Here is a 12,057-nt window from a genome sequence, read left to right on the forward strand (position 1 = left end):
GACTCTGTGCGACCCCATAGACGACAGCCCACCAGGCTCCCCCGTCCCTGGGATTCTCCAGGCAAGAACACTGGAGTGGGTTGCCATTTCATGAAAGTGAAAAGTGAAAGTGAAGTCGCTCAGTCGTGTCCGACTCCTCATAACCAGCCCCATATCTCAGCATCCTTTAAAATCTCCATCCTTCCATGACATTGCGCCTCTGAAAACTCTTCGTTCATTAGCGTTTCCAAATCTTAAACATCCTTTAACGCCACACTCGGCGTCCCCTCTCTGAGGCCAGTTCCCACAAAGTCTGCCAAAAGCTGGGACGTGGAAGTTACCCAAATGAGAGCTCCCACGCCCAAGTTCCCCGAGTCAGAAAGCGCCACTGACTCCAGGACAGGGCACGGAGTGACGCCCCCACGGACCCATCTCGTTGTCCATGTCCCTCCAATCCTGGTTAGGCGGGACGCTCCTACCAACCCTCGCGGCACACGCCTGGTAGTACCCGCCGGCCGCGTCGGCCTCGGAGGGCGCATGCGCCGGCGCCGGCGGCTGTATCCCGGCGATCCAGCTTCAGGCTCGTGGACTAAAGTCTTCAGAGGCCGGCGGGAGCGCGCGCACGCGTGGAGGTGGCGGGGGGGGGGGGGGGGGGCGTGTGCAGAGAGGGGCACGCGAGCCGCGCATGCGCAGTGGCAGGCGACGGCGCTAGCCGAGCTGGGAGATGGCGGCGGCGGCGGCGGCGGAGCGGAGCGTGTGAGAGTCGCCCGGGAGCCGCCGGCCCGGGCCCAGTGCGACCCCGACCCCGCCCGCCCGCCTGCCCGCCATGGGCAACGAGGCCAGCCTGGAGGGCGGCGCTGGCGACGGGCCGCTGCCGCCCGGAGGGTCCGGCCCCGGCCCGGGCCCCGGTGCCGGGAAGCCGCCTTCAGCACTGGCAGGCGGAGGACAGCTCCCGGCGACAGGCGGGGCGCGGGCGACCGCCGGACCAGCGGGTCCAGGCCCCGGGCCTGGGGGTGGCCCGGGCAGGTAAGCGCGCGGCACAGCTCCCTGGGGCGGGGGCAGGAGGGCACGGGAGTGTGTAGCCTGAGGCGGAGGCCAGTGCTGGGGCCCACGACCCTGCGGTCTAGTCTGGACAGCGAGGTCGGACGTCCGGCCGCACTTTGAACCCAGATGGTTTGAGGAGGTGGCATGAGGGAGGGTGGTCGCGGGACGCGGCCCTCCCTTTATAGCCGCCCTGCCTTAGTATAAAGCACGATGCTGAGCACAGGGTCAGTCCGGGCCTGCAGACCGTGACTTCGTCACGAACCCCAAATTCTCTTCACCCCAATGCTGGGCTAAGGAGGGGCTTATGTAACCTCAGCCTGGTCCCTCTGCACTGGGGAGCAATGGGATGGAAAACGTCCTCCCTGTCTGCTGCTATCTGCCTGTGTCCATTGTGTTGGGCCGAGGAAAGAGCACAATGGGAGTGGCTGTCAGGAAAGATAAGTGTCACTGTGAGGAGCAGAAAGATGTGGAAATAGTTGAACCATGAACTTGGTCATTCGCTTTCCTCAGGCATTTAGTAGCTAAAATCTTTGGAGGAGGGGAACTGGACACCAAAAGGCACTTATTTAGGCTCAACAGTACTAACAGGGTCATGTGCTTTCACCATGGTTTAGTGAAACGCTTTGGGGTGAAGCAAAAATGCTGTTGAATCATCTAGAACCAAATATGTTCTGTTGCCTCATGATCTAGAGTCCCACCTCAAATCAGTGACATGTTTTAAACAGAACATGTCAAAACAAACAGTATTTGATATCTGATCAAATACTATGAAACCAGCTGTTTAAAATGCATGTGATGGTCCTATAAACAATTAAGTGGCAGTAAATGCAGTGGAAGGAAATACCAATATATAATAAATCAGTCGGCTGAAAACTCAGGAAACCTAAGAGACGACAAAATAAAATGGAAGGCGTTATCTTCACAGCAGATAGACCCGGGGAGTAGCGAAGCTGGGGTGTGCTTGGGGTCCACGTGAGTCTGCTGATAAATGTTGCCTTGGTTTTTCTGTGTGTCCCACAAACTGTAAGGGAGCATAATTTTTGGTTCTTCAGCTGCCCAACTATGCCTCTCATGGGCTTGTTTTCTCAGAAATTGTTTCTTAGACAATTAACGGTAATGAAAAGCGCTTGGTAGCCTGAAACCTGCCTCAGACAAGCCAGCTTGTGACCATCCCTTTTAGAGGGGGGATTTGCCCATTTTACGTTAGCCTTTTTGGTAATGCAGTTGTAGAGCATACAGTTCTTAGCACTGCAAATACTGTCCATTTTGCTGCGTGTTGAGCTGCTCTTTGAGTTTTAGCTCAAGGGAGGCTCACTCAGGCTTTAGAGCACTCCCTTCAAGGGAAAGCCTCTATAGCTGTGTGGAAAAACAGCTTGTTATTGGGAGTTCTCTATATGGGAAACTCGACATTTCCCTTCTGGTAACCAAGCAGGCTACTCTGCTTATCGTTTATCTGATGTTGCAGAGCCAAGCATATGAAAATTTGGAAAGACTTGGACATCTCAAAGAGACAGGAAGAGGCTAGTGTCTATTCATATTCCTTTTCAGTATTTCATTTCTACCCTGTCTACGTGTTCTACTACAGGGCAGACCCATGAACCACTGTGGGGTAGGGAATCATGGGCTCCTGCTGGATTTAGCTGTCACGTAATTTTGCTCTTGGCTGTAGGCAGTGCATATACACGGGCCTGTTTAGCTATGGTCCTATAGCTATCAAGCTCAGAGGGTGAGCTGGCTATTTGTCACCAAAGCTGGGGATTGGAGGTCCTTAGGACATGGGGTTTACTCTTCCAGCTGATATTCGCTTGTCTGGGCACCTCAGCCAAGCCGCAGCTCCATGATATGTCTCTCCTTCAGCATCCGTATAGCTTCACTTCCTCTCACCCAGCGTCTCAGGTACCTAATGCCAAATTTAGCATGTTCTGTTCTGAGATGCTGCTGAACAGATTGGCCCATTGATGGAGAAAAAGCCCTGTGGCATGTGCTTCTGGGCATTTGGGAAAGAGCATTGGCATAGTTTCAAGCCCGCTTGTGAATTTGGGGGAATTACATGGTGAATAGAAATAGGTGGAGGGCCAGGTAAGGGGAAGATCATTATATTGACCCCAGAGGGGAATGGAACTGAAGCTGTTGGGGACTGGACTCCTGGCTCTTTCCTGTTGCTGTATTACCCCTTGTCACCTCAGGCTGAATTAGTCTTTTCCTCCTAATACTGAGCTGGCTTGGGCCCTGTGAGGGGCCAGCTTCACCATTTGAGGCTTAAGAGCTCGGCTAGAACCCTGTGAGTAGCAGTCCGCCACACCCATAATGCTGCCTCTTAACCTGTTTGGATGATATGGCACTTTGGGCATCAGAGAGTCTGTCAGGGCAGGGCTCTCTGCTCCTGGTCCCAGGGTCACATGCGCAGTTACATAGGTTGTGCCTTCCCGGAGGAGTGCCAGATCAGAGAAGGCTGAACTCTGTCTCAGGCTCCAAGTTCTATGCCTTGGTGTGGGCTGCATCTTCCTGCAGGAAGGGGCACCTTTCAGTTATTCATTCATTCAGTTCATTTTATGGCTGAATGGCTGATGTTCAGTGAAGGTCCTGAGTTGATGGGATTTTTACCTGTACACAAACCAGTTCAAGAGAAACTTTATCAGTACTCCAGAAAGCACCTTAAAAAAATTGCACAAAGAAGCCATGTATGGAGAAGGAAATGGCAACCCTCTCCAGTACTCTTGCCTGGAGAATCCCTTGGACAGAGGAGCCTGGTGAGCTACAGTCCATGGGGTCGCAAGAGTCGGATACGACTGAGCGACTGACACACACACACAATTGAGATACTTGATGGTGCAAGGGCACACTTTCTCTACTCTCCCATCTCCTGCAGGAAGCAGGATGGGGCAGGCAGCACCTGGGAGGCAGGGTGACTCCCCCACCCCCATCCCTTCTGGAAGTCTAGGGGCCTCAATGCCTGCAACAGCTGGCCTTGGGCAAATAAAAGACTAAGTTGTTTACTGGCAAAAAAAAAAAAAAAAAGAAGCCATGTAGACCAGTGGCAATGTGGTTAATCGACACCAGCTCTGTGGACTTGCAGAGCTTTGACATTTGCAAACTGATCTTTAGTCAATCAAGCAAGGTATATTTGCCAGTATCAAGAGCAAGCACTGTGCTGGGCTTTGTGGAGGTTCTGGAAGTATATACAATGCTCCCCTGGCCTCTAGCACCTCACAGTCTGGTTGATCAGAAAGCTCTTGAAGAGCTCTTGGAGAATACGGAAGGATCCTAGGAGTGACACCGTAGGCAGCTCAGTGTCTGAGGAGCATTCTAGTAGGTAATGCTTATAGAAGGGTTGTCAAGTGAGAAGAGTAGAGAGGCAGAGCCAGGCTTCAAAAGAAGGAGAATCCCAGGTCTCCTTGGGAAAGTAAGGGAGGTGGCCCTGAGAGGTAGAGAGAGGAAGAAATGACATGAGGCACGTGGTCTACACAGGCAGAGACTGGGGCTGAGTGCAGGGGTGTGAAAAACTGTGGCAAGCCAGATAAGGCTCCTCCTTGTTACCCCGTTGAAATCAGTGATCAGTGCTGAGCTGTCACTCACTTCCAGACCATATGTCAGGGAGACATCTTGAGCCCAGTGCAGCTGGGCACAGAGAGCCTGGGCATTTGTGGGAAGGTAGGCGAGGCTGCCCTAAGAACCATACCCAGAGTTCCTTTCTCAAGATAGGTTTGCCATAATTATATCTCGAAGATAAGTTAATGAACGAATAACTAGGTTTGTCAGGCAAAGTATCTCTGGTCTGAGATTAGCCAGACTTGTTATACTATATCAGCTAACAGTCAGGCTCTAGAAAAATCTGGGATTAATTTGTAAGGCCAGAAAGAAAGGATACAATTATTAGGTTTAGAAATAATGGGCCTTTATCATTTAGAGATTATGTTAGGCCACTGGATTCTCATGCAGGACATGTCATGGAGTTTGTGCTAAAGTGACCCCAATATCTGGATGGTGATGTTATCAAAAACTCACCCTAAGAGGGAAGCCATTTTTGCATTTCTTGCCTGGGAGACAGGGGCAGTTTTGATAATATAGCTATTTGTAGCCTTGGTAAGACTGATAAGATGCCATAGGTCCAAAAAAAAAAAAAAAAAAGCTATGGATTTTTTAGGGAGAGAAAGTCTATTTTATTTAAAGTTTTTTATATTATGGAAAATTTCAAACACACATACGTAAAAGTAGAGAAAATAAGTTAATGAACTGCCATGTTCCCATTGCCTAGCCACAGCCATCATCAACTCACAGCTGATCAAGTTTATCTATCTCCCTTACTCTGCTTAAAGCATCTTCAATGGGAGCGTCTTCCAGATATTCAAACATTTCATCATCCATGTTTCAGTGTATATTTCTAAGAAATAAGGGCTTTGGGGACTTTCCTGGTGGTCCAGTGGTTAAGACTTCATGCTGCCAATGCAGGGGACACAGGTGTGATCCCTGGTCGGGGACCTAAGGGGCTTCCCAAGTGCTACTAGTGGTAAAGAACCCACTTGCCAATGCAGGAGACGTAAGAGATGCAGATTTGATTCCTGGGTTGGGAAGATCCCTTGGAGGAGGGCATGGCAACCCACTCCTGTATTCTTGCCTGGAGAATCCCCTGGACAGAGGAGCTTGGTGGGCTATAGTCCATGGGGTTACAAAGAGCTGGACACAACTGAAGCGACTTTAGCACGTGCTCACGGGAAACTAAGCTCTGGCATGCTGCATGGTGAGGTGAAAAAGAAAGGAAATAAGGGCTTTATATAAACATTACTGGAGAAGGCAATGGCAAGCCACTCTAGTACTCTTGCTTAGAACATCCCATGGACGGAGGAGCCTGGTAGGCTGCAGTCTATGGGGTCGCTGTGAGTCGGACGCGACTGAGCGACTTCACTTTCACTTTTCACTTTCATGCATTGGAGAAGGAAATGGCAACCCACTCCAGTGTTCTTGCCTGGAGAATCCCAGGGACGGGGGAGCCTGGTGGGCTGCCGTCTATGGGGTCGCACAGAGTCGAACAAGACTGAAGCGACTTAGCAGCAGCAGCATAAACATTACCACAGCACCATTATTACATCTAAAAAGGGTAACAATCTCTTCTTAACCTCAGTGAATATTCCATCAGGGTTCAGTGTTTTTGGATTATTTTATTAATTTATTTTTATAATGGTTTGTTTGAATTGTAATCTGAACGAGATCTGCACAGAGCATTTGTTTGCTATGTCTCTTCAGTTTCTTTAAGTCCGTAAGTTCCGCTTGGGATTTATGATTGTCTGTGTGGTTTTTCCTGTGGTTTCACACACACACACACGCACACACACACACACACTCATATTCTGGATTATGCTGATTATATCCCTGTGGTGTCATTTAAGATGTTCCCCTGTCCCATATTTTTCCTCAAAACAGGGAATTACATCCAGAAGGCATTCAGAATCGCATCAGGGTTTTTTTGGCCAAGAAATCCTAGCTTTTTAAGAAGGAGTTTGTTGAGCACTTCTGATTGGAAGCGGCTAGGAGTTCGTTGAAAGAAGATCCAGACTTTGGGCTAGTTTGAGAACAAAGATCGATTCCATGGGTCATTTTTCCATTCTTTTTCTAAAGTTCTCCTTCCACCGAGTAGGTTTGGTTCTGAGTTTAAGAAATCAAAGCTTGCGGACCCCCGAGCTCATGCCTTTTCACCCCAGCGTCACAGGTGGAGCCTTCCCTGTATGTGTATTTTATGTACTATATATGTATAAGTAGCTGCCAGGAGATAAGATCTGGGGCTTCAGTAAATCCTCCCTCTTCTCCTAGGTCCTGCCCATTTCAGTGGACCCCTTTCCCCGTGTCTGTGATAGAGGCAGGGAGGGACAGACCTTGCTATGTGTTGGTTACCTGGGGAGAATCTGTTCTGGAGCCTTTGGCCTGTGTGCTGTGAGTTGGGGCTGATTGTGGAGGTAGGCTGGCAGAGCTGTTGTAACAGTTAGAACTACCACTGCTGGGTGCCTGCTCCGTCACAGTCACTCCTCTAGGTGTTTATACACACTTATTCCTCACTCCGGGCTTCCCAGGTAGCTCAGCGGTAAAGAATCTGCCTGCCAATGCATCATACGCTGGTTCAATCCCTGGGTCAGGAAGATCCCCTTGAGTAGGAAATGGCTACCCACCCTAGTATTCTTGCTGGCAGAATCCCCGTGGACAGAGGAGCCTGGTGGACTACAGTCCGTGGGATCACAAAGAGTTGGACACGACTGAGCAACGGAGCCTGCACACATTCCTCACTCCACCTACCTGGCCATGCAGCTGCCGCAGGCTCTGTCTGCCCTGGCCTCACTTGCCCTTCCTGTCTAGGGATTCACTTTTTTAAATGGTGAAATGGTGAGCGGAGACCTGCATGCCTGCAGCAAGGGCCGAGTGTCACACTAGGACTAGAGGCCCTCCTGGTCAGCTGGGCCTCAGTGGACACTCCAGCTGTGGGGACTCCCATCTCAGGTGATGCCTGAGTATGTCATGTGGGTATTGGTCCTGCCTCTGGAGGACTTGCTCAGGCTCCTTTCCAACAGGGCCATCTGCCGTCTCCATTCACCAGTGCGGTGATGGGAGCTGGTCGAAGCTGGGGATGACTTGGGACCCTGGCCTGTGTTCAGAGAGATGGGATTCTGGTGACCCACCCGCTGTGGATTGGGCCTCTGGTGGGGGCCTGTCCTCTTCTGGTATTCTCTGAGCCCGTGGTCTTATCCTTCAGCCTGTGGGACAGCTGGGCCTGTGGGATGGAGCCAAGGTGCATGTTCCGATTCCCCTGGGCACCCAAGCTGCTCTCTCCTTCCTGTACTTTGCTGTTAGGGGCATCTAGGGTTCTTAAGAGAACTTTGCTCTAGCAGACATTTCTTACCTGGTATCCTCACTTCTTTCTAACAAGAGGCTCACCTGGAAGCATATTGTGAGTCTCCAAGGCATTGTAGGTCACCCCTGGGGCAAATCCAAATTTCTTTGGAGGGACCTGGCTACTTCTGAAATGGTGAGACCACTGTCAGGACCAAAGGTGAGGATGAGATTTTCCCTAAGGAGTTGTAGAAGAGCTTGGTCTCAACCACTGAGGAGATCACGGAGCCTCCACAGATTGTCCAGGAGCTCACACAAGGGGTCACTGGGCCTGGTCCCATCTGGCACCACCACTTGTACCCAGAGGAGCCCAAGCTCTCCACTGCCCCAGGGTCAGGGAGGGGGCTGTCCCCCCAAGGATGCTGGAAGAACCAGTAAGACATTGGGTGCTTTGAAAGAAAGGGGAGGTAAGGAAATTTGCCAGTAGGCACATCCGTACACTGGATACATTTGTGTGTGCTGGTAGGTAATCAGGGTCATCTGCACTTTTCATATATGGGAGTGGATATGAGGAGTCATATATGTGAGGGATTTCTACAGTTAAATTCTACTTAGAAGTAGGAGGACTTTAAAGTGAAGTTCATCCATGTATTCTGGAAACCTTTGCTCAACACCTATCAGATGCCTATCCCTGGGTGAAATGAGAGGAAGAAAGAAGCTCAGGAGGTAGGCTCTGCCCTCAAGGGGCTCACAGTGTGGTAGGAGAGAAGGAGACACTCCAGTTCAGATCTTTCCCCTTGCTTCCCTGAATTAGAGTTCGCTCCTGCCTTTGTCTCACAGAGGTAAGGGGAAAGAGCGCACCATGAAAAGGGGTTGTATCATTTCATCTTCTAAAATAGTAGAGCACATATTTGTATGATGTTTTACAGCTTACAAAACACATTCACAGCACTGACTTACTCTGTTGGGAGCTCCAAAGGTCTAACATGAGAGATTCAGAAGAACAGCCAGCTTCGCTGACTTTAGCAAACCCAAATGCCATACACTGAGCACAGCTGGAGAACCACGTCACTTCCCTGCCTCCTGCTCTCAGAAGATGGAAAATTTAGCAAGAGGATGGCGAGGGCTTTGAGGACAGGGAAAAGATCTGGAAGTAGGACATTTGAGCAAAGGAGAGGGTAGGGTGGGGTGGGGGATGAAGAACAGTGGACACTGGGCGGTGGGAAAGGGGGGTCAGAAACTCAGGTTGTAATGAGTCCTGACATCGCCTGAAATGGACTGTACCTGTGGGCTTGGTCCTCGGTTTTTTTCCATCTGTAAACTGAGAAATTTAACTAATCTCCAAAGTCCCCTCCACCTCTGACAGCTTATTTCTGTGAGATGATTGAAAAGGAAAGGGGAAGCTTCCCGCTGTTCAGCTTCACAGAGTAGAGAAAACAAGTCCAACCGGCTGCCTTTAGGTTAATTAGAAGAGCTTTAAATGAAGAGGATTGCTCTCCCATTGTGGCCCGGAAATCTTCCCGAGTGGACAAAATGACTTCTCAATCAAGCCGGGAGCCAGGAGGGGGACTGGCTGCCGCCTTGCCACTTGGTCGCTCCTGGTAAGCAGGGGCTCTTGAAAAGCTGACGGCCTCCTACTGGCTCTGCCAGCGGGCCAGCAAGGCGCCCAGGTGGGCCGGCAGAGCCCGCTGCCGGTGCCCTCTCCCCAGCTGTGCTCGACGGCTCACCTCCTGAGTGTTGTCCCCTCCACATTCCACAGGAGCTCTGGCGGCAGCCTGTGTGCTCAGGACTTCCAGGGGAGCGGGGGTTGGCAAACCCTTCGTGGTGGGGGAGGAGGGGCATGGAAGGGGCTGGCCTGAAGGAGACCCTAGTTCTGCCCTCTCCAGTCAGGCAGCTTTTCGGCTTCCTCCACTTGTAAAGCGAGGAGCTGGATGTGGTCTTCTCTGCAGTTTCTCCTGCAGCTGCGTGGGTTCTGTGGGCTCAAGCCAGGTCTCGTTCAATGTCAAGGTCTGGCCTGTGAGGCCACTTCCTTCAGGAGCATGTTTGAGCTTCAGCACCTGATATGTTTGCTCTGTCCTCCTTTTATTTTGAGCATCTAATCAAACCCCTAAGAGATGCCAAGACGGCGGCTTCCATATTCCCCAAAGGTAGGAGCTCCGCCTTGGTGTGACTTCCCCAGTGGTCCAGGCCTTTGCTCCCACCCAGGCAGATGACCCCCATGTTGGGAAGTTCTTCTCTCCCTTTGTGGGTTTCCTTGCACCTCCCGTCTCTTGGTCCTGGCTCCGCCCTCTGGCCCCACTGACTTACCCACTACAGATTTGGCAGGATTGCATGATGCCCTTACCTCCTCAACCCCGGTCCTTTCTCGAGATGACTTCTCCAGCTCCCGTGGCTGGGAAGTGGCTCTGGGACCCTTGCTGACCAGGGCTGTCCACCCAGGGCTGTCAGATCCTGAGGCCAGGGAGGCTCGGAGAACAGGGCTCAGCAGGTCACGTGGACTGTGAGTGACACAGCCTGAGGATGAAGTGCCTTGGCTCATACAGCCTGAAAACACCACCCTACACCTTCCTGAGCACTCCCGTGGCCCTGCACTCCATGGTTGTCCAGCCTCATTCTGGGCATCTCATCGTGAAGGCTGGGTTCCCTCCTTCCTGGGCTTGTGCGACCTGAGTGTGAATCTTTGGGGGTTCTGCAGGGGTCCCTGGCATGACTTCTCTGGTTGCACTTAAAGATCCCTTCCAACCTAGTGAGACCTCTTTTGGATCCTGATTCTTACCTCTGAATTGGGGTAATAACTAAGGCAGTCATTGTTTTGGTAATTATGTTATGAGAACTTCTCCCCTTCCTATGGCCCCTCGAGCCCACTTTCCAAACCCCTTTGTCTGCTCTTGAGTGGCCAGTGTTGGGTCTAGAGGCCACAGCCTTGCTGGCTTGGGTTTGGAGCAGTGCCAGCTGAGGATGGTGGCAGAGTCAGGGCTCAAATGGAGAGGCAGCCACTGCTGGCATCCTTGCCATGGCAGACCCGGTGCAGGCTTGTCCTTCGCTGGTGGCCAGGTCATGCTGACCACTCTTCAGGGTGCCTTGGCCTTTGGCTCTGTAGGTTAGATGTCCCTGGGACTGCAGATGCTCTGAAGGTGAGTTTCAGAAACACGTAAAAGGAGAAAAGATGACAGGGTGAACTCCCTCCTATGAACCCATCACATCGGCAATGATCAATGTTTCGCCAACTTGTTTCATATATATTCCCCCCACTTTTTTTTGGCTGGAGTATTTTCAATGAAAATCCTAATGTATCATTTGAGTCATAAATACTTTAGGATGTACGTCTAATAGTTAAAAGATATTTTTATTTTCATCCAGTGACATTATCACAGACAACAAAGTTAGTAAATTCTTAATATAATCTAAACCTAGTCCATGTTCAGTTTTCCTTGATTATCTCAAAAATGACTCTTTATTTTTAATTTTTTAAATTAAACTTTTTTTTTAGCAAGAGAAAAGATAGATTTTTATTTATGTATGTCTGGGGGAGTTCAGAGAAAAATGTGATTTCCAAAAATGACACTTTAGAATTTGTTCTTTCACATCAGAATGCAAACAAATCTTGCATATATATAGACTGATATATGTATATATATATGTGCTTGTTTCAAAATAATAATATAGATATTTTTACTAGCAGTAATACTAATGAGCCTGGTAGGCTATAGTCCATGGGGTCACAAAGAGTCTGACACGACTGAGTGACTTCACTTAATACTAATAATGAGTGTAGTTTAAGATTCCCTTGTGGTTTCTTTTGTCCTTAGCTTTTATCTTTTAAGGAATTTGTAGTCAAAGTTTGTGTTCTAGAGTTATTATAAATGATTCTTCTCTGTCTAGTTATGCTACTAAGAGGATATGCAATTAAGTTTGTTTTTCCAGTTTGTGTTCAGCTTGTAGAGATTGCTTTTTGATCACTTATCTGTTGCTATTGTCATACTGCACAATAAATCAACCAAACTCAGTGGCTTCAAAAGCAGTTGTTTTTTTTACCATTTTTTTAAAATTTTATTTTATTTTTAAACTTTACATAATTGTATTAGTTTTGCCAAATATCAAAATGAATCCATCACAGGTATCTCATGCATTTGCCTGCTGGGTAGAATTCACTGATCCAGGCTGGACTCCAGGCTGCAGGTGAGTCCAGGTCTGCTCCGTGTCTCCCATCCTCCTCAGATA

At 49.8% G+C, this 12,057-nt stretch overlaps 1 protein-coding gene across 2 annotated transcripts in view; it reads left to right on the plus strand.

The window, feature by feature from the left end:
• Window positions 1-702: 702 nt before the first annotated feature.
• BSN (bassoon presynaptic cytomatrix protein) overlaps window positions 703-12,057 on the plus strand; it is a 78,824-nt gene continuing 67,469 nt past the window's right edge. Inside the window, exon 1 of one of the 2 annotated variants that reach the window (XM_027523073.1) lies at window positions 703-1,005. In XM_027523073.1, the coding sequence (XP_027378874.1) occupies window positions 806-1,005 (200 nt within the window). In that variant the 5' untranslated portion in view covers window positions 703-805. The remainder of the gene's footprint in view (window positions 1,006-12,057) is intronic. The other variant, XR_003507785.1, reaches the window with a different exon arrangement.

Source organism: Bos indicus x Bos taurus, chromosome 22 (genome assembly GCF_003369695.1).
Source record: "Bos indicus x Bos taurus breed Angus x Brahman F1 hybrid chromosome 22, Bos_hybrid_MaternalHap_v2.0, whole genome shotgun sequence".
Lineage (NCBI taxonomy): Eukaryota > Metazoa > Chordata > Mammalia > Artiodactyla > Bovidae > Bos > Bos indicus x Bos taurus.